The sequence below is a fragment of the Convolutriloba macropyga genome, chromosome 5 (genome assembly GCF_964194025.1).
Source record: "Convolutriloba macropyga chromosome 5, txConMacr16.3, whole genome shotgun sequence".
NCBI classification, from domain to species: Eukaryota; Metazoa; Xenacoelomorpha; order Acoela; family Convolutidae; genus Convolutriloba; species Convolutriloba macropyga.
In genome coordinates this window covers 37835739-37859476 of record NC_134472.1, presented here as the reverse complement: position 1 = coordinate 37859476, position 23738 = coordinate 37835739, and the positions used below count along the sequence as shown (strand labels likewise).

The window sequence follows — 23738 nt, the reverse complement described above, 5'->3', positions numbered from 1 at the left end:
CAGTGCGCTTTTTTTATATTTATTTGTTCTGGACCTTAACTATCTAAAACAAAAGATAACTTGTCCGGAAAAATCATTTTGCAACTTCTTTATTTTTATCGCCGTTGCTAAAAATCACAAAAGAAATAAAAAAGCAGTGACTTTTTTCAGTCGTCTTCATACACAGAGAAAAAATTATATTGGCTAAAACTTGCTTCAGCTAATAAAAATCTATGCAAAAAAATACTCCTTTTCCAATCTAAAAACGACCATTTACAACAATTGTAAGTTTACAACAATTGCTCCAAACATTGTTCGACAGCAATTAAAAAATTGAAATAAGATCCCATCACAAAAACATTCCTTTTCAAGATGAGACACAGACCTGCAGCCAATTTTTTCACAATTCTGACTATCTCAGCGCCACTGGCTAATGTGCAGCAGCTAGGACAATTGCACTCACGGATTTGATCTTTACAAATAAGGGTAATTGACAGATTGAGAAATTGAAAACAAAGCATTTTTCACCCAAGATCATTATAAAATTCCTAGTTTGCAAAACCCCATTCAACTTAATTAACATTTTAACTGGTACAGCTGACAAGTTTGGTACCGCTGAGTACAGCTGAGATACCGCACTTTTTGTAGAACATATTTAACAAAATCAAAAAAAACCTTATCAAGTTGGTTATTTAAAACAGAAAGCAAAACAAAATTTTGCCAGGCGCTTCGTTCGACGTTTAAGGGTAAACGGCCACTATTTGAATTAGGCCGCTAAAGCAGAGAGAGAGAGAGAGAGAGAGAGAGAGAGAGAGAGAGAGAGAGAGAGAGAGAGAGAGAGAGGAGAGAGAGAGAGAGAGAGAGAGAGAGAGAGAGAGAGAAAACAGATTAGATACCACAAAAATCAAATAATAAAACTTATGAATTTACAGTTGATACTTTACAGTAACCTTAATGAGTAAGAAAAATAAAGAACTTGTGGAAAGCAGTTACAGCAAATGCAATCTCAGCTAAAATTAAAAAAAATAGCCCAAATCAGAATACTTTCAAAAGTAAAAGCTCAAAGCAAAACAAAACTACATACTGAAACCCTCAACGAGAGCATGAAAAACAATTTTAGAAGTCGCAAAGCATTAGCAATTCCGTTTAGGGCAAGAGGGACAACAAACAAATGAAGGAGAGATTCGAAAATTCACTTAAAACCTTTCAAAAACAAATAGTACCTGATTCGATAAATGTATGAGAAACGAGTCACACTAGAAGGCCAAGGAAAACAGGTTTTTGTGAAGATTGAGCAATAAGACCTCAAAAAAAGCAACAAACAAACAGGACTAAAAATCACTAAAATTTTAGAACATAAATAGTTTGAAGTAATAAAAACCATTGAAACGAACGCAAATTAGTTAATTCTATTCATCTATGCTACGACTCATTAGCGACGATGACAATTGTCAAACAAATTGGAACTATTGCCAGAAAATAGCGCCACTGTTTCCCGTAACACAAATTGGGATTGAAGGAACAGAAAAACAATGGTTAAAAAACTGATTGTTGTACGAAAACATTTTTAAAGTGTGAACTTTTTGATTGCATTTCGTAGTTATGCATAACCCTGTTCCTCAATGAAAATATACAGAGACTAATATCAGTACCAATAAGCATTAGAGATGCTAACTAAGAATTATAAGATCTTAATTAAGCTCTTAATTATGAATTATACGATTTTCTTAGCGGGCATCGAAAATTGGGCGTCATAGGTTTATACTGTTTCTATACTGATTTCGTTCTTCAATGTCGATTCTATTGCTTTTAGATTGCATTGCTGAGCAATTGCTATTTAAAAGCAATTTGAGTAGGATGAGCGAAAAAGGAAACTAGCCAAGAAAAGTGAAAGAGATTTCATGAAAAGTATTAATGTTCGTCGAAAAGAAAGAAATTAAAAATTCAAAGACAAACTAAACAATAAAAAGAGGGCAAAAACAAAAAAGCGCTTAAATTTTCAAACAGTTTGCTTCAACGCCAGAGAGAGCGTTAGCTGTTCTCTGGAAAACAATTCATATAAATAAATTTCATTAGCAACCAATAATTGATCTGATCATTAGGCGATATGGCAACAAAAATTCAATAAACATCAAACGTAAATAAAAATTTTTGAAAACAGATAAGGTCAAAGTCATAAAAACACTAACTACTAACTCAAACTATCAATTATTGCTTTATTAGCAAAGTATGAGATCAGTATAAAATGAGACTAAGAGATAACACCACAAAAGGTCATCCAAAACTGGGCGTAACTCTGATATTGTTTGAAAATAAAGTTGTCAAAAAACAGTTAAAACATTTGAATATCAATTGCAACTATTACCAAGCATCTATCACGCAATATTAGAGAACCAATTGTACCAACGACTAAAGAAACAGTGCCACAAAAAATTACAAAAGCGAACAAAACTAAAAAAAAACTGATATTTCATTTAAACAAATAGTGTCAGAGTCATATAGACAATTAACCGCCGTTGATGAATTCAATAAATGCAACCATGCATTATTAGAAAACATTTATGACTTGTTGAAAACAAGTGTTGATAAAATCAGTAGATAAAATAGAAGTCAAATTGCCATACGAAAATAAATCGCTTCAAAACATCGAAAATTGGTCCAAATACAAATGTCTCGCTCTACTTTAAAGGGAATCTGAAAAAATCACGCTTCAGACCTACTCTCTTTTCTGCTCCCTTCACAACACCAGCATGAATAACATGGCCTCCTTAATTTGACTTCTTTTTGGCGTTAAAAAGTCAAAATTTGACCAGGTCTTAAAAAAACATAGCAGGACAAGTCGTGAATAATAATCCGAAGAAAAGACTTAAATTATGAAATTAAAGTTAATGTTTTACAGTAACCTTAATCTAAGGCAGTCAAAAAACAACGGGACCGAAGTTTGATTTCAAAAAACTTCAGAAAACAAAAATATTTAATCGGAAATCAGGTGGGCCTGAACACGCAATGTTACTTACTTTTATTCAGTTGGCAACAGAAGTATAAAAATTGTGACCAACTTAATACCTTGGTCAAAATGTTAACTGAAGCAATTCTGAACAACAGCGGTGCTAGATGAGAAAACGCAGTATGCTATGCGGAATTAAATTCTGATGGCTCTACCATATTTAATATCTTGTTTCCAGTCAGATTTGTGAGACCAAAAAATTGCAAAATAGCTCAAAAAAGGTAATTGCATAGAGGTAATAATACAAAGAATGTTCACATGTGAATTTCAGCTGAATTCAAAGTGAAAATTCAATTATGCTTCAGCAAAAGAAAATCTGCGCAAAACCAATACTCCTTTCCAATCGTAAAGCGACCAAAGTTTACATTAATTGCTTCAAACTTCGTTCGACATTGATTAAAAATTCAAATAAAATCAAATCACAAAACCATTCCTCTTCAAGATGAAAAAAAGATCTGCAGCCAATTTTTATCACAACTCTGACAATCTCAGCGCCACTGGCTCCTGTGCAGCAGTTTGAACAAATGCAATCTCGGACTTCATCTTTACAAATAAGGGTAATTGACAGATTGAGAAATTGAAAACAAAGCATTTTTCACCCAAGATCATTATAAAAATCCTAGTTTGCAATACCCCACTCAACTTAACTAACATTTTAACTGGTACAGCTGACAAAAAACAATAAACTAAAATAAACTCTTTTGAATACTTCTGAGATACCGCAATTTTTGTAGAACATACTTTACAAAACAAAAGGCTTAATTAATTTGATTATTTAAAAGGGAAAACAAAACAAAATTTCGGCACGCTCTTTGTTTGACGTTTAAGGGTAAACAGCCACTATTTGAATTGAGCCGCTGAAGAGAGAGAGAGAGAGAGAGAGAGAGAGAGAGAGAGAGAATTCAAAATGGTCAAGCAAACATTTTGAATTTAAAATACACTCGTCCAAAGATCGCTCAGAAGTATTTGAAAGCCCAACTCAGAAGTAAATGAAAAAGAAATATTTTTCCTGTTAACATAATAAGATCCTGGTTTGCAAAACCAAACTCAATCAACATTTTAACTGATACAGCTGACATAAAACAATAATATAAAACATACTCTTTTGAATACTTGTGAAGCATCGCAGTGCTTGTAGAAAATACTATACGAAAAAAAAAATCGTCATTATTGTATTTATTCAATTGTTCTCTCTGCCAACATGAACGAAACAGAAGAAAATTTGAAACAAAAAGTTTTTTTAATTCAAAACTTACTCCGAAAAAAAACTAGTTACTAAATAACTTTTTCCAAAAACTAAGAAAACACTATGAACCGCCAAAACAGTTTCTGTGAATCGGATACTTAGAGACTAGTGAGCTAAAACGCACTAAGATAACTTAACGCCCTCTAGTCGCTACTTGTTTATCCCGTTTTTGAGGACGAAAAGTCAAATGAGTCAGACGAAAAATGAGTCAAGCAAAAAATCTCAAAAAAAGACCACAGTACTAATATAATTGCCAAACACTTCGTTTGAGAAGAATTAAAAATTGACACTAGGTCTTCTTAGAATGAGTAAGAAAAATAAAGAACTTGTGGAAAGCAATTACAGCAAATGCAATCTCAGCTAAAATTAAAAAAAATAGCCCAAATCAGAATACTTTCAAAAGTAAAAGTTCAAAGCAAAACAAAACTACATACTGAAACCTTCAACGAGAGCATGAAAAACAATTTTAGAAGTCGCAAAGCATTAGCAATTCCGTTTAGGGCAATAGGGACAAAAAACAAATGAAGGAGAGATTCGAAAATTCACTTGAAACCTTTCAAAAACAAATAGTACCTGATTCGATAAATGGATGAGAAATGAATGAGTCACACTAGAAGGCCAAGGAAAACAGGTTTTTGTGAAGATTGAGCAATAAGACCTCAAAAAAGCAAAAAACAAACAGGACTAAAAAATCACTAAAATTTTAGAACATAAATAGTTTGAAGTAATAAAAACCACTGAAACGAACGCAAATTAGTTAATTCTATTCATCTATGCTACGACTCATTAGCGACGATGACAATTGTCAAACAAATTGGAACTATTATCAGAAAATAGCGCCACTGTTTCCCGTAACACAAATTGGGATTGAAGGAACAGAAAAACAATGGTTAAAAAACTGATTGTTGTACGAAAACATTTTTAAAGTGTGAACTTTTTGATTGCATTTCGTAGTTATGCATAACCCTGTTCCTCAATGAAAATATACAGAGACTAATATCAGTACCAATAAGCATTAGAGATGCTAACTAAGAATTATAAGATATTAATTAAGCTCCTAATTATGAATTAAACGATTTTCTTAGCGGGCATCGAAAATTGGGCGTCATAGGTTTATACGGTTTCTATACTGATTTCGTTTTTCAATGTCGATTCTATTGCTTTTAGATTGCATTGCTGAGCAATTGCTATTTAAAAGCAATTTGAGTAGGATGAGCGAAAAAGGAAACTAGGCAAGAAAAGTGAAAGAGATTTCATGAAAAGTATTAATGTTCGTCGAAAAGAAAGAAATTAAAAATTCAAAGACAAACTAAACAATAAAAAGAGGGCAAAAACAAAAAAGCGCTTAAATTTTCAAACAGTTTGCTTCAATGCCATAGAGAGCGTTAGCTGTTCTCTGGAAAACAATTCATATAATTAAATTTCATTATCAACCAATAATTGATCTGATCATTAGGCGATATGGCAACAAAAATTACAATAAACATCAAACGTAAATAAAAATTTTTGAAAACAGATAAGGTCAAAGTCATAAAACACTAACTAATAACTCAAACTATCAATTATTGCTTTATTAGCAAAGTATGAGATCAGTATAAAATGAGACTAAGAGATAACACCACAAAAGGTCATCCAAAACTGGGCACAACTCTGATATTGTTTGAAAATAAAGTTGTCCAAAAACAGTTAAAACATTTGGATATCAATTGCAACTATTACCTAGCATCTATGACGCAATATTAGAGAACCAATTGTACCAACGACTAAAGAAACAGTGCCACAAAAAATTACAAAAGCGAACAAAACTAAAAAAACTGATATTTCATCTAAACAAATAGTGTCAGAGTCATATAGACAATTAACCGCCGTTGATGAATTCAATAAATACAACCATGCATTATTAGAAAACATTTATGACTTGTTGAAAACAAGTGTTGATAAAATCAGTAGATAAAATAAAGCCAAATTGCCATACGAAAATAAATCGCTTCAAAACATCGAAAATTTGTCCAAATACCAATGTCTCGCTCTACTTTAAAGGGAATCTGAAAAAATCACGCTTCACACCTACTCTCTTTTCTGCTCCCTTCACAACACCAGCATGAATAACATGGCCTCCTTAATTTGACTTCTTTTTGGCGTTAAAAAGTCGAAAATTTGACCAGGTCTTAAAAAAACATAGCAGGACAAGTCGTGAATAATAATCCGAAGAAAAGACTTAAATTATGAAATTAAAGTTAATGTTTTACAGTAACCTTAATCTAAGGCAGTCAAAAAACAACGGGACCGAAGTTTGATTTCAAAAAACTTCAGAAAACAAAAATATTTAATCGGAAATCAGGTGGGCCTGAACACGCAATGTTACTTACTTTTATTCAGTTGGCAACAGAAGTATAAAAATTGTGACCAACTTAATACCTTGGTCAAAATGTTAACTGAAGCAATTCTGAACAACAGCGGTGCTAGATGAGAAAATGCAGTATGCTATGCGGAATTAAATTTGATGGCTCTATCATATTTAATATCTTGTTTCCGGTCAGATTTGTGAGACCCAAAAAATTGCAATATAGCTCAAAAAAGGTAATTGCATACTTACATTTCCGAGAGACATTATAGCATACCATAGAAAACAATTTTGATACAAAGAATGTCCACATGTCAATTTCAGCTTAATTCAAAGTAATAATTCAAATACTAAAAAAATACTTTCAAATACTTAATACAAATACTTATTTCAAATACTCAAAAAAAAACTAAAATTATGGTAAAAATTTCTCACCTTTGTGTGCGGCACAATTCATGCAAGAATTTGCTTTGTAATATTTTGGAAATTGATCAAGACTACAGCTTCGAGAGCTTCAAAAGAGCTAGCCTATGCCGTCTTAATTCTTTGATATGAAATGCTGATAATTGACAACGTCTCAAATCAAGCAAATAAATCTAATTAACATTCATAGACAAGATTTGAAACAATAACATGGTTTTGAACTAATCCAACCACTATTTAAGCCATTCGACTGTTTGAAACTTCTAAAAATAACCTTCTGTAACTTGAGGGATAAAACTGAAGTACATAACAGAACATGTCCACTATTTTGACGAAAAAGCAAGGCACCGAAACTATCAACAAGGAATTCTGAAGACTAAACAAGAATAGGTCGCAAAACGTGAAATAATTCTCGCCTACATTCTTATAAGGGCGAAATATAGAATCAGAAAGAGCGAAAATGATTTATAATTTTAGAACATAGCCGAGGGCTAACCAAAAGAGCCCAGTGACAAGTATATGGTAGTTTCTAACAGGTATTACAGTAGTATGCAGACACAATCACTCTTACCTGTTGGGCTATACAGTTGTGAACAGTGTGTGCTAAAAGCGGTAATTACTAATCGCACGGAATAATCTACGGGTCTAGAAAAAGGTATTCACAATCTAAACACACAAAAGCTGCAATGAAATGGTGGAGCGTTTCTTGATCTTATTAGCAGAACTAAGCAGCAAGCTAGATTGTAAAATATACCTTCGCTAACGGTGTAAATAACACAAAATTCAATTTTGCATAGATTAGACAGTACTTACTAAAGCGAACGATATCTCAGTATATGCAAATGTACAACACAACTAAAATTGAGAAAATTGATATTTTCTCTTTTTTCTTCACTTAAAAATGCTTCATTATAATTTTTCGTGTTTGTTGTATAACCAAAACGCAAATACGTACAAAAATGCGTCACGCTAAGTTAAATAATGACAATTTTGAAAAGTAGCAAAAATGATCAAAATTTAAAGCAATGCTGTGACGCTTGACCTATAGACCAAACTAAACACTGAAAAAAATTAACGCCATATTTTGATCCTTTGGATAGGAACGATTTAAATTTGAGGCATTAGCTATACAAGTTTGCCTAATCTCATGCTGCTGAAAAATATCTCAAGATTAAGCTTTTTTAAGACAGCAGAAATTCCGTTGTACCTTTTAATCCTTGCAAGTCAATTTGAAAAACAAAACGTCAACAATTCAGTTCTTACAATACATGACATTTGCATAACTGTTTTCTTTTCTCCACAAAGACTAGACAATCGCGTCATAGAATATAGAATAACCAACTCAAGAGCTCGTGAAAAATCAATTTGCATAGACAAATCCAAACCTAATAGAAATTGCCACAAGCGTTAATTTAAATTACAAATTCACTCATTTAAGATGATTAAGGTAACAACTTTCACCTTAAAACATTTCGTAGAAATATTTTCAAAAACTCACCTGAACGGCTACAATACAATGTGAACATTAAAATGAAAAACTATTCTAACAATATATGTGGTACGTTATTAAGCGAAAAATTGATTATAAAGAAGCTCAGGGAAATTTTTCCGCAACGAAATTGATGTGGAATTTAGGCAAAAACCAATTAAAGCACTTGAAAAGTCGTCGTCACTTGAATTACAACTTGACATTTGCTTACAAATGTGATCAGGAGACCTTTTATTCTACTGAAAAATATTTTAACTAATTTAATGGCTGCAGCTTTTAAATGCCATGCTGAAGAAATAGCAGCAGATCTCTCGAAGCAGAAGTAAGAGAACAAAATGTCATGCATTAAACAAGTGAATTCCATCCACAAGAATCAAGAAAACAAAACCTAAAGTGCAGCAAGTAACATTCCGGATACAATCAAGCTTTCTATTGAACAAAACATAGCCGGCAGATTGCCGGAATAGCTGCGAAAGAATAGACCTGCGTGCCATATAATAGAGATAGAAACAGATACAGATCTAAATTGAAAAAAAAATCGACGCCTCTCAAAAAAACTAGGTAAAAAACATTCAGCGATAAATTAATAAAGCTTGTTAAAATTCATTCCGCAGAAGCCTCTTATTAGGGACCTTTACTGCACATATGAGTTCCTTTGACCTTAAACAAATTCAAATTAAACCTAAGTTATAAAGTGCAAAAGTCATTTTATTGAGTGAGGTAAGTCACGTATGATCAAAATCTAATCACGCAAATAACCTAAAAACTTTCGCTAAAGCGAGTGAGAAATGACGTCACGCGCACAAATGCCGTTAGTGAGAGGAAGAAGTCATTCAGAAAATTTGACTTTTTCAGCTTTGCTGTGTGAACAAATGTAAAACGAAAAAAGAGCGTCAGACGACGAAACAAAAAAAAACATAGCAGGACAAGTCCTGACGTACAATTCAAAGAATTTTCATTGACTAAACAGAAAACTAGACCTAGAACGGACTATGAATGGATTGGGAAAACCATTTAAAAAAAATCCGATCCAAAAAATCGAAAAAACTGTAAAAATCAAAGTGAAATTGCCGCATGTGAACAAAAAACCACTAGCGAGAGAGTGAATTTTTGTTCAAACACCGTTTTCTCACTCTACTTTAAAATTAGAGAGAAAAAATTTCACGCCGCAAAACCACTCGCTTTTTCGCTCCACTTCCTGTTTCGGCGTGACCAAAATCACTACTCCAATTTGACTTCAAAAATCATGAAAATGTGTGAACAGATCTAAAAAAAAAGACAGCGCCCCAATACAATTCAAATTCTTTGAATTGTAAAAAACCAAGAGCACCGCAATATAGCTTCGCTCAGCTTACAGCTTCGCAGCTATAAAAAAACAAAAACCTGATTATTGTACTATCCCCTTATGCAACCCAGCTTGTCCGTAGGCAGTTCTTCTGTCTTCAAAGTAAATTTGAGATATAAATTGAGCTTACTGCTCTGACATTTATTTGCTAAAACTGCCTCTATGTTCCAAGCTGGTTTTCTCTCCAGATCAAGTCGGAAAAGTTTCAACGTACCGCAGAGCGATAATAGTGCTGATGCTGGGGGTGAGGTGATTGTCTACAGAAACTGCCTTTGTCCTCGTAAAAAATGTTTTTGCTATCGTATAACACTGCCATCGAGCAGCCGGAGAAGAGCCGCGAAAGAGACTCCTGAGAACTGAGACCCCATATTAAAAGAGACCACTGATAACAAAATCTTTTAAAGTAAAAATGATATTCTAATTTTCATTGAATTCTACTCAAATCATCTTTGAAACTCCAATTGTACTTCAAATAATAGAGCCCTGTGATCATTTAGTTTAGAGGACCTAACATTCAAATAGCGTTTATATTCTCCATTTAAATTCAATAAGCGAGTGCAAAAGTCATTCGTTTAAATTAACTCACATTAAGTCGAAAATATTATTACACACCATTAACATAAAAACTAATACCATGAGAGTAACAAAAGATATCACGCAGAAATATTGCTGCCGAATGCCAAGAGTTGCCATAGAAAACTGATGTTTGTTTTCTTATGATGTCATCAAATGGTCACAAAAAATGGATGGATACGACGAACAAACAATAGAGGACATTTCCTGCACTACAAATACAATTTCAATGACTCAACACGAAAGAACAAGAACTCGAAAAAAACACTCCGAAGATTGCCTAAAAAATAGCCGCCGTTCCCCTAACCACGATTGAAAGAACTGAAAATAACTATTATAAAAACAAAATTAAAAAGCGATCTATTTTGACATCAAATCGTAGTTGGACAAAGTCCTGTTTCTTAATGAGGGACAGGGACTACTATCAAAACCAATAAACATTGGAGATGGTAAGTAAGTGTAATATGAACAAAGTTCAAGCCGCGAGCACAAAATTGGGCTTGATGAGTTTATCCCGATTCTACTTATGATTTCGTTTCTGCGATACTGACTCTGTTGCTTAAAGACAGCTTTGGTGAACAACTGCCGTTTAGAAGCACTTTGCGCAGAAAAAAAAGAAAGTTGAAACAAGCCATGATTAGTCAAAAAGATTTCACCTACAAGATTGAACGAGCTTTGAACTTAAGACGCAATTACTTAAGACGCAATTGCGTCGCTTTACCGAGCGGTAAAGCGACGCAATTGCTGTTCGACAAAGTTTAAAAAAAAACAGGACAAATCCTGAATAAAAATCCAAAAAATTGAATGATCTAATAATCTGGCAAATAACATATTTACTGAATAAGCCAATGACCCTATATGCGCAAACTTGGATAAACAAGCAATTAACTTTTTTCAATATATAGTGTCCTACGAATAAACCATAACATTACTCTACAGAAATATTGACACTACACACCATTACAATGAGGTCACACAACAACTATAAGCGAGTCGAAGAACGACAGTCGAAAATAGAGACAAAAACTGAAATTGGCAAAAAACGAAACTTTTTAAAATCTCAGTGGCGTAGGAGTAAAAAAAACCACATAACTCCAAGCCATGTTTCATAAACACAGAATGCAATCAAAGTCTAGATGTAATAAGATATCCCTTACCAGTTTTAATGGCTGAGTCAAGATTCATAAATTCAATTAAACACTTCGAAAACAAACGGCATCTCACCCTGTGAAAAGGCAATCTAAAAAATGAGCAAAAAAATTCAACCTTACGCAGCACTAAAAACCCAACACGAACTGTTCTCTTTGAGGCAAAGAGATAAGATCAAAAGAAAATCAACAATCTATCTAACTCTTTATGTTGCTATCTAACTCTTTATAGATCAAAAATACAGTTTTGAGAGTTACAAAGACGCTAGCCTATGCTGTCTTAGTTTTTTGATATGAAGATCTTATAATTGACAAATTCCCAGGGAGAGGAAGGGTTGGTGAGTGGGGGAGGGGTGGAGAATGGCGTAGGGGGTGAGTGCGGGCGTGCGTGAAGAAAGAATTGAGTGGGAGGATGATTGAGGGGGTCAAACTTTAAAGGTTAAGAAAAACTCTTCACGTAATGAAATTGTTTCCTCACAAAATTTCGGTGATTTGATTACTTACAGAATAGTAAAGAGTGAGACTCTAAAAATACTGCTCAGGCTTTACCTGTTACTGTTTTCTAACGAAATGTTAAAATGCTCAGCCGAAAAAACGGCCAATTGAAGAATTGCTCAAAAAATGCCACCTGAGTAATATATGTGCTACAAACATCGATTGAGAGCAAATAAGCAAAAACAAAATGCAAATTGACTTGCGTGAAAAAAATCTTTCTGAAAAATCAAAAATTTGTTCAAACATTAATTCTGGCTCCACTGTAAAAGTATATTGAAAAATTTAACATCTCAAACATAGTAGCTTTTTCGCTTTCTTTACTACTCCAGCGTGACCAAAAGACAGCACAGCCATGCCATATAAATCTTCTGGATAATGAAAGATCGAATCGCTATAATAGGCGTCTGAGAAGATGAGGTAGGCTTTAATGACTATTAAAGCACTAGAAAACTTCGAAAACAAATGACTGAAAATCTCTAATAAGCAGTCACAAAGAGAACACTTGCCGAACCCGAACAAACGCAATCACGAAAAAAGAATTTTTTCAAATACATTTTTATCAATACACTTTAGAAGCAGCTTGAAAGTGCAACAGCCTTCAAACTACTCGCCTTTTCGCTATCATGACTCCTTTGCGTTGACTAAAATCACCACAGCAATCCGACTCTTCTGTAACCTCAACAGATGTTAAAAAGAAAAGAAGATGTTCTGTTACATAAACGGATGCAAACTTACGTGATGGAGATTCAAAATAATCACTGCTTCGGTCCACAACAGCTCCACAATCAGTTACAGTGGTCGAGATATTAGCTGAGATTAAATTATTATTATCTCCGATCGTACTGCCTCCCTCCCCAGTAGCCCAGTAGAATACGTGTTGACTTCACATCTGGATAAACTAATAGCATCAGGGGGAGTACTAATGGAAGTAGTGCCAGTAGACATAGTGTTGGCAGGAGTACCCCTCCTCGCTTCATTGCTCATGAATTTATTACACAGCGAATCTGTCCCCTTTCCTTCGTATTTCCTGCTGCGTGATTGTTTCCTTCATCTTCCGAGCTCAATCTTTCAATCATTGCCGGGAAATAGCTGTCATTGATTCCCATAACCACGATTGAAAGAACGGATAAAAATTATATACAAAAACAAAATTAAAAAACGAACTATTTTGACATCAATTCGTAGTTGGACTAAGTCCTGTTTCTTAACGAAAAACAGGGACAACTATTAAAATCAATAAACATTAGAGATGGTAAGTAAGTGTTATAAGAACAAAGTTCAAGTCGCAGGTACCAAATTATGCTTTATGAGTTTATCCCGGTTTTATTTATGATTTCGTTTCTGCAATAAAAACTGTTGCTTAAAGACTGTTTTGGTGAGCAAGTGCCGTTTAAAAGCAATTTGAGCAGCAAAAAAGTTGAAAAAACCAAGAAAAGTCAAAAAGATTTCACCTAAGAGATTGAACAAGCTTTGAACTTAGGTAAAGCGACACAATTATTGTTAGAGGTAAAGAAGTAGAAACATAGTAGGACAAATCCTGAATTAAAATCCGAAAAGTCAATGATCTAATGACCTGACAAATAATATAATCACAGACAAAGCCAGTGACCCTATATGCGCAAACTTGAAGATATAAAAGCAATTAAAACCTTTCTTTTTCAAGATATAGAGTCTTACGAATAAACCATAACATTGCTCTACAAAAAAACGGACTCTACGCATCGCTGAGAATGAGTAGGTCATACAACAACTTTGAGCGAATCGAAGAACAATCCAAAATAGAAGCGAAAATTGATATTGGCAAAAGCGAAACTTTCTGTAAGGTCAGTGTCGTAGGAGTAAAACACCAACCACATAACTCAGAGCCAAGTTCCAAAATCACAGAATGGAATCAAAGTCTAGAAGTAATAAGCTATCCCTTACCAAATCTAATGACTGAAGAAAGGATAAACCAAACAAAGGAAGTCAAGATTTACAAATTCAATTAAACACTTCGAAAACAAACGGCATCTCACCCTGTGAAAAGGCTACCTAAAAAATGAGCAAAAATTCAACATTACGCAGCACTAAAAACCCAACATGAATTGTTCTCTTTGAGGCAAAGAGAAGACCAAAAGAAAAGCAACGAAACCATAAAAGACGCAATTATCACCTATTATGTTGCTATCTAACTCTTAATAGATCAAAACTACAGTTTTGAGAGTTACAAAGGCGCTAGCCTATGCTGTCTTAGTTCTTTGATATGGAATTCTTATAATTGACAAATTCCCAGGCGGATGAAGGGGTGGTGATCGGGGGGAGGGGTGGAGAATGAGGTAGTGGATGTGAGTGAGGGGTGTGCAAGGAAAATAGGGTAGGGATGTGAGTGAGGGGGTTTGCGAGGAGAGAATTGAGTGGGAAGATGATTGAGGGGGACAAAATTTTAAGGTTAAGAAACGCCCTTCACGTAATGAAAATGTTTCCTCAAAAAAGTTTCGGTGAATTGAATAATTACAGACCAGTAAAGCGTAAGACTCTAAGAGTACTGCTCAGTCGCCTAATTTCCTCCGCGCTTTACCTGTTATTGCTTTCTGAGGACGAAATGTTAAAAAGCTCAGACGAAAAAACGGCCAATTGAAAAATTGCACAAAAAAGGCCACCGCAGTAATATAAGTGATACGAACTTCGATTGAGTGCAATTAAGCAGAAATCAAAAACAAATTGACTCGCGTAAAAAAAAATCCCTCTCAAAAAGCAAAAATTCGTTCAAACATTAATTCTCGCTCCACCTTTAAAGTATTTTGAAAAAAAAATCACGCCTCAAACCTAGTAGCTTTTTCGCTTTCTTTACTACTCCAGCGTGACCAAAAGACAGCACAGCCATGCCATATAAATCTTCTGGATTATAAGATAGAGTCGCTATAATAGGCGGCTGAGAAGATGAGGGAGGCTTCAATGACTATTAAAGCACTAGAAAATTTCGAAGACAAATGATTGAAAATCTCTAATAAGCAGTCAAAAGAGAAGAAGTCTTGCCGAACCAGAACAAACACTATCACGAAAAAGGAATTTTTTCAAATACCTTTTTTATCAATTCACTTTAGAAGCAGCTTGAAAGTGCAACAGCCTTCAAACTACTCGCCTTTTCGCTATCATGACTCCTTTGCGTTGACTAAAATCACCACAGCAATCCGACTCTTCTGTAACCTCAACAGATGTTAAAAAGAAAAGAAGATGTTCTGTTACATAAACGGATGCAAACTTACGTGATGGAGATTCAAAATCATCACTGCTTCGGTCCCCAACAGCTCCACCATCAGTTACAGTGGTCGAGATATTAGCTGAGATTAAATTATTATCTCCGATCGTACTGCCTCCCTCCCCAGTAGAAGACGTGTCGACTTCACATCTGGATGAAGTAATAGCAGTAGGGGGAGTAGTAATGGAAGTAGTGCCAGTAGACATAGTGTTGGCAGGAGTACCCCTCCTCCCTTCATTGCTCATGAATTTATTACACAGCGAATCTGTCCCCTTTCCTTCGTATTTCTTGCTGCGTGATTGTTTCCTTCATCTTCCGAGCTCAATCTTTCAATCATTGCCGGGAAATAGCTGTCATTGATTCCCATAACCACGATTGAAAGAACGGATAAAAATTATATACAAAAACAAAATTAAAAAACGAACTATTTTGACATCAATTCGTAGTTGGACTAAGTCCTGTTTCTTAACGAAAAACAGGGACAACTATTAAAATCAATAAACATTAGAGATGGTAAATAAGTGTTATAAGAACAAAGTTCAAGTCGCAGGTACCAAATTATGCTTTATGAGTTTATCCCGGTTTTATTTATGATTTCGTTTCTGCAATAAAAACTGTTGCTTAAAGACTGTTTTGGTGAGCAAGTGCCGTTTAAAAGCAATTTGAGCAGCAAAAAAGTTGAAAAAACCAAGAAAAGTCAAAAAGATTTCACCTAAGAGATTGAACAAGCTTTGAACTTAGGTAAAGCGACACAATTATTGTTAGACGTAAAGAAGTAGAAACATAGTAGGACAAATCCTGAATTAAAATCCGAAAAGTCAATGATCTAATGACCTGACAAATAATATAATCACAGACAAAGCCAGTGACCCTATATGCGCAAACTTGAAGATATAAAAGCAATTAAAACCTTTCTTTTTCAAGATATAGAGTCTTACGAATAAACCATAACATTGCTCTACAAAAAAATGGACTCTACGCATCGCTGAGAATGAGTAGGTCATACAACAACTTTGAGCGAATCGAAGAACAATCCAAAATAGAAGCGAAAATTGATATTGGCAAAAGCGAAACTTTCTGTAAGGTCAGTGTCGTAGGAGTAAAACACCAACCACATAACTCAGAGCCAAGTTCCAAAATCACAGAATGGAATCAAAGTCTAGAAGTAATAAGCTATCCCTTACCAAATCTAATGACTGAAGAAAGGATAAACCAAACAAAGGAAGTCAAGATTTACAAATTCAATTAAACACTTCGAAAACAAACGGCATCTCACCCTGTGAAAAGGCTACCTAAAAAATGAGCAAAAATTCAACATTACGCAGCACTAAAAACCCAACATGAATTGTTCTCTTTGAGGCAAAGAGAAGACCAAAAGAAAAGCAACGAAACCATAAAAGACGCAATTATCACCTATTATGTTGCTATCTAACTCTTAATAGATCAAAACTACAGTTTTGAGAGTTACAAAGGCGCTAGCCTATGCTGTCTTAGTTCTTTGATATGGAATTCTTATAATTGACAAATTCCCAGGCGGATGAAGGGGTGGTGATCGGGGGGAGGGGTGGAGAATGAGGTAGTGGATGTGAGTGAGGGGTGTGCAAGGAAAATAGGGTAGGGATGTGAGTGAGGGGGTTTGCGAGGAGAGAATTGAGTGGGAAGATGATTGAGGGGGACAAAATTTTAAGGTTAAGAAACGCCCTTCACGTAATGAAAATGTTTCCTCAAAAAAGTTTCGGTGAATTGAATAATTACAGACCAGTAAAGCGTAAGACTCTAAGAGTACTGCTCAGTCGCCTAATTTCCTCCGCGCTTTACCTGTTATTGCTTTCTGAGGACGAAATGTTAAAAAGCTCAGACGAAAAAACGGCCAATTGAAAAATTGCACAAAAAAGGCCACCGCAGTAATATAAGTGATACGAACTTCGATTGAGTGCAATTAAGCAGAAATCAAAAACAAATTGACTCGCGTAAAAAAAAATCCCTCTCAAAAAGCAAAAATTCGTTCAAACATTAATTCTCGCTCCACCTTTAAAGTATTTTGAAAAAAAAATCACGCCTCAAACCTAGTAGCTTTTTCGCTTTCTTTACTACTCCAGCGTGACCAAAAGACAGCACAGCCATGCCATATAAATCTTCTGGATTATAAGATAGAGTCGCTATAATAGGCGGCTGAGAAGATGAGGGAGGCTTCAATGACTATTAAAGCACTAGAAAATTTCGAAGACAAATGATTGAAAATCTCTAATAAGCAGTCAAAAGAGAAGAAGTCTTGCCGAACCAGAACAAACACTATCACGAAAAAGGAATTTTTTCAAATACCTTTTTTATCAATTCACTTTAGAAGCAGCTTGAAAGTGCAACAGCCTTCAAACTACTCGCCTTTTCGCTATCATGACTCCTTTGCGTTGACTAAAATCACCACAGCAATCCGACTCTTCTGTAACCTCAACAGATGTTAAAAAGAAAAGAAGATGTTCTGTTACATAAACGGATGCAAACTTACGTGATGGAGATTCAAAATCATCACTGCTTCGGTCCCCAACAGCTCCACCATCAGTTACAGTGGTCGAGATATTAGCTGAGATTAAATTATTATTATCTCCGATCGTACTGCCTCCCTCCCCAGTAGAAGACGTGTCGACTTCACATCTGGATGAAGTAATAGCAGTAGGGGGAGTAGTAATGGAAGTAGTGCCAGTAGACATAGCGTTGGCAGGAGTACCCCCTCCTCCCCCTCCATTGCTCATGAGATTATTACACAGGGCGAATATGTCCTCTTTCCTTCGTATTTCCTGCTGCGTGATTGTTTCTTCCATCTTCCGAGCTGTGGCTACTTCATTATGTACAGACACTAGCACTGTCTCGCTGTCCACTACAGCTAGAAAAAAATGTCTTAACTTATTCAGGAGTTTAATTAAAGTAATACTATTGCCTCCTCCTCTGATCCCCTCGACCGCCTTCACCTCTTTTACAGTGATATTATGTGAAAGCAATTTCAATTTTAAGCACATCAGAATTAGATATCAATGGTTGCTTGTCGCAGTCATTTACAACGCTGAAGTTGGAACAAAATATACGAAAATGAGATGGAGATCTAAACTGCAGTTAGTGAATTGGATTTGGTTAAAAAATTACGGCCGAATTTTTCCTACAATCGTCTTCGTTAAACAAAAAAATGCTGTATTCGTTTAAATTATCAGGCTGAGAAGTAGCTAGTACACAAATTATGGGACTCAAATAGAGCATTCGTTGAGGGTAAACAGTTTCAGTTAACGTTCTGAGAAATAAAATATTCCAAAGACAAACAACCTTTCTGGGTCATGAGAAAAAACAGCATGCAGAATGCATCCCATTCTTCTCTTCTCACGCACATTTTCAACTTAAAATTCATCTAGAAAATTTTCAACTTGAAATTAAATCAAAGTCGTCAACTCAGCCATGCTTGTCAATTCAGTAAAACTTTTCACCTCATTTCTCTTAAAAGTAATTTTTACTTCCAACTCTAATTTTTTATACGAGCTAATGATTCGAGCAGACAAACATTCTTCGGCTTACCTGAGGTATTCTGCAGAAGCTGCGAAATGATTGGTTGACCAGAAATTGTGGACACTAAACCCGCTGAAATTGGTGACGTCACTCCGTCTTTGCCAGGAGCAGCCGAAGTCTCCAAGATTGATGCGAGCAGTGGAGTTTCAGGATAGCTAGTGCACACTGGGCTAATAATGGGTCGAAAAGCGCTGTTGTTCAAGCTTGCTGGGGTAGCTGGACTATCGCTATTGTTATTTAGCAGCGCACTGTGGAACAGACTTTCATCAAAAGATACAGAGAAGTTACTGTCGGTTTCGATGCTTGTGAAAGAACCGACTCTTAACTCGTTTTGGAAACCGATTGGAAATGAGAGGACATTTTTATTTGACAAGGGGCTCACAAGCTCTTTCTCTTCTTGTTTTTCCTCCAACGATACTTCACTTTGACAAACATTTTCCTGGGTGGTTGAAAAGTTTTGAGCCATATAGTTTGTGTTTTCATAGTCGGGAACGTTTTCGGAGGGGTGATTTCCATAGTCATCATGCTCAAACATTTCTTCAATTTTAAACACGCGCTCATTGCAATTTTCATCAGCATCGAATTTCATCTCATCGGAGGTAAAATTAACATTGGAAATGTGTTCACTTGTCTGAATATCAAAAATATCGCCTGTGGCAATTTCCGCTTTCTGAACATCAACGTTTAATCGATTTTCCACAATATTTGAGTTCACATAAATATCTTCCTCGTCAAAAGAGTTTCTATATTCTAGATTTGCAGCTTTCGCTTGTGACTCTAATAGTTTTTCCGAGGAGTCACTATACGGTTTTAAAATCTCAGTGAGTTGGTTTTGTGGGTCTTCGACACCATGAAGTACGCCAGACTGACCGGGCTCCTGGTCAATATCCCCAATCAATTTATCGCCAACTGTTGCGCTTTTATCATTAGCACATTCCGCTGACTCAAAACCTGCAGCATCAACACAGTAACTAACCTGGAAAATGTCAGTTTCAAGATCATCTTCAAAAGGATCCAGGGATGCTTCCTGATTTTCTAGTTTTCCGTCCCCTAAGATAAATTGGGTTTCCAGCGACTCCTCTTCGAATTCTATTAAGTTTTCTTTCTCAACAACCCAATTTTCGTCGTCCAATATTGAAGTTTCCTTAGGTGAATGGGTTCCAAATTCAATAAGAGAAGTTACATCTACATTGGGCAAGCTAGGTTCTTCAGATATCCCTTCAACAGCGTCAAAATTGCAAGATGTTAAACTAACTTCTGGGCATTCGTAGGCCGCGTCTTTTTCTTTATCATTTACAGGAGTCGGAAGCTCAAAAAGGGGGCCAGGAAAGACATTTAATCCATCTAATTCAGAAAATTTGCTGGATATTGGAGTATTTGCATTTACTTCGGCATCGTCAACAATATTCGTGTTGTAAATAGGGCCATCAAAATCAGAAATAACTGTTCCTGATAGCAATCGAATATCAATGTCAGTTATTTCATCGAAAGGACTACCTTTGTCAATTGTGTTTATAGTGTCAATGTCTTCGAAACTACTATTCAACTCTACTTCTTGTGCTTCAATGTTGGGGTTTAAGTCAGCAGTGTTTACGTTTGAAGAACTTTCACCACTACATGCAAACTTGCTTTCATCACGTGACGGCCCAGTGAGTATCAAATGCATGTGAACATTGTCGTCCACACTTTGAACAGACTTTTGCTCTGATTTTAGTTCCGAAATATCTGAAGACTTTTGGTCTCTAGGTAGAGAATGATTAGGTGTGTTTTGAAGACTACTGCCACTCTCGGTACGACTTTTATCCGAAAATGAAGATTTCAAAGTGTTGAAAGCGGATGAAAACGAGCCTGATAGTCTCTTATGTATGTTATCCACTAAACTCGGTGAATGTTCACGCATTTTAGGTCTTTCTAGGGTAGCAAATTTTGTTGGCGTTGATTTTGATTCAATACTCTCTCGTAGTTGGATATTTTTGGCATTTTCCACATCCATTAGTGGTTCCGTTGAAGAAAGATTCCGATGAATCGACTCTTCAGCTTTTAAAGACGATGGTTGAGAAACTCCGCTATCTTCATTCAAATCAACTAAAAGTTCCTGTTTTGGTGAAAAGTCACACCCAGCAGCCAAGCTTCCCGATGAAGTTGGCGGCGGCGTATCGTTAAATTGAAAATCGTTGCGTACATTTATTTCAGCTTCATCAATCCTTGCCTCTTCAGAAACAAGAGCTTCGCCGATAATTCTTGTTTTAATTTCACTTGTAATGTTCAAAGTAGATGTTTCTGACTCGTCTTTCGTTGCATTTTCAGTTTCATCGTCCGTATCGTCACATAGACTTGTCTCTCTCAAGTTACGTTCCATTTCTATGTTTAAATCCGAAGGTAGTCCGGACACGTTGATATAATTGGGCTCTAATTCATCATCATCTTCCTCGTAAAAATCCAGCATTTGTCTGTTAGACGATTCGCAGAGATTTTCACTCTTAAACGACGACATCATAGAATCCAATTCAAGTAGTTCAATTTCTTGCTTTTGTGATAGGCACAACTCATCTTGTAGTTTTGATAACTGGTCAATTTCAGCGAATACGGCTGAAACATCACCAAGATCAATGTGCACATCGCAATCATCCATTGACCCTGGACTGCTAAATGAACATACTGCGTTCGTTCTCTCATACGTAAATGAATTTTGCTTTATCAAATCTGAGCTCGATTTTGATTTTCCAACCAGACTCGATCTTCTAAGCGGCGGAATGCTAGGCGGTACAACTGCTTCCGACTGCATTTTAGATTCCATTGATTCTGGATTTGGTCGACTAATACTTCCTGAAGGACAATGGTCCGTAGAAGGTTGAGAAAAAGTCTGAAACTGGTCCGATTCTAGAACGCGGTCTGGCTGTTCAAGGTAACTCATCTCTTCAATTTCGCTGACATCATACAATTTCGATTGCGATATTGGGTAAACAGCATAATCAAAGTCCGTGCATTCGTCAAAAAATGCAGATTCGCTTGTAGTAGACTGCACCTGCACCCGTGTTGCTTCGAATGAGTTGCATTCTCGTTTCTCAATTTTATTGCTTGATGTCGGCAAATCAATATTCCGTACAGTTAGGTCATCGTTTGTTTCCCGTATCTCGCCCTCATATTTAGCGGTATTAGAGGTAGCAGAGATGATATTTTCATTTTCACTGTAGTTCAAAAGTTGGTAAAAATTTGCATTGTTTTCAGCGTAATCGTTCCGTTTATTTAACAAACAGTGTGATATATTAGGGGATACGTGCAAATTTTGTTTACTGAGAGAGGTTGAATCTGCAATGTCAATTTCAGAAGTTCTATTTGTCGCGCCCGGTAAACAATTATTTTCCCGTTTATGTAGCGAAGTAATTCCCATGCTCGAGGGAATTGTTTCACGCTCGCTTAATCCAAGATTAGTGGCTTCAGATAAAGGTTGCAGATAGGAGTTTTGAAGATCGCTTGAATAGCTGCGGGATAAGGAAGCACTTGTGCTGTTTTCGTTCTCTTCCCAGCCACCAACACTTGTTTCCTTCAAAGCTTGAGAATCAAGTGCTTCAGTGGGGAACAAATTTGTATCTATCTCATGACAGCTTTGCTTTATTTCGTTAGCTCCTTCGCTATCCATGTTTAATCTTGACGCCATAATTTCATTGGTTTCTTCTAAGCTTTCCTCAAATTTAAGATTTGATTCTTTGATTGTCGTTAACACTAAGTCTTCATCTAAACAAAATTAAATTCAAAAATCCCACACATGAGGCCCCACATTGAGGCATGAAACTTCAATAATCCAGAATGGTTTAAAGCAAAAAACAATTGCAATAGATTTTCTCTATAGCAGCTCAGCGCAACCTATTAAAACGTTCAATGATATTCACTGAAACAGAAGGTACATTATCAGCGAGAATTTAGACAGCCCATTAAAATTGTAGCTTTGAAGTTATGAACATAAGATGAATCAATTATCACCAAAATGGATCGAAAGCAAAGCGTTATCACTATTAATCACCTAGGTTTTGCACAAACTGCGATCATGTTAAACTTTGTTAATGTTTATTATGCTGCAAATGCAACTTTGCTAGCATGAAGAAACACATAAAAGATTAACGTTTGCAGGTCATTATAAAACTAAATATTCTGGCAAATTCGCGGATAAAACCTTTTGAAAAGTCCTCACAGAGAACGGATGCAGGAGAGATGAACAAAACTCCTGACATGAAGGCAACGTTCATTAATTGTAACCGATGCACTTTCTGAGTGAAAGGTGTCGAATGAGAATCATGTTTGAATTGGTTTCAAGCAAAATGACAGGGAATTACTGACGCGGAGTAGAACAAAGGAAACTGTGTGGATCTGTTCTTATTATCAGAAAAAGGTACAACAGAGGACCCACGTGAATTGAACTGTAAAAGGGTGCGGATCTATTCTGTTTCCCCCCCCCCAGTGTTTTTATGACCCCCAGTTACAATTTATATGTTGTTATATAGCAAATTATTATGTAAGAAAATAGCACGTGCGCCTGGGGGTCATAAAAGATTTATGCCCACTAAGCTGGGGGGGGGGGGGGAACACAATAGATCCAAGGGTGCACCCATAAAATGGTGTGCACTGTATAAGGGTAGAGTGCACTTCACAAAACTTAACAGCGACCCAAAAGGAATGGAAACCTGGCCTACCTAGATCTGAACAAAAACGTAAATCAGGACAGGAAAATCACATGCCATTGCTGTTAAATGTCTACTGACACTGGAATAATCTTAAATTTCCGTAGTTGCGCACCTTTACAACATTTTTAAAAAATGTGATTCAAGACTCTAACCACAGGATTTTCAAGGTAAACAGTGATTGGCAATCTTCTGATATAGCTCTTAATAAAAATCAAGAGTTGTA

At 35.8% G+C, this 23738-nt stretch overlaps 2 protein-coding genes across 2 annotated transcripts in view; both read right to left on the bottom strand.

Moving 5' to 3' along the window:
- LOC142340361 (uncharacterized) overlaps positions 1-15507 on the bottom strand; it is a 72098-nt gene extending 56591 nt beyond the window's left edge. The window contains exon 1 of the mRNA XM_075390935.1: positions 15295-15507. Within this exon, the coding sequence (XP_075247050.1) occupies positions 15295-15493 (199 nt within the window). The 5' untranslated portion in view covers positions 15494-15507. The remainder of the gene's footprint in view (positions 1-15294) is intronic.
- A 1951-nt stretch (positions 15508-17458) lies between these two features.
- LOC142339376 (uncharacterized) overlaps positions 17459-23738 on the bottom strand; it is a 50684-nt gene continuing 44404 nt past the window's right edge. Inside the window, exons 2-3 of the mRNA XM_075389385.1 lie at positions 18846-22571; positions 17459-18168 (exon numbers count right to left, since the gene is read on the bottom strand). Coding sequence (XP_075245500.1) covers positions 17657-18168; positions 18846-22571 — 4238 coding nt within the window. The 3' untranslated portion in view covers positions 17459-17656. The remainder of the gene's footprint in view (positions 18169-18845; positions 22572-23738) is intronic.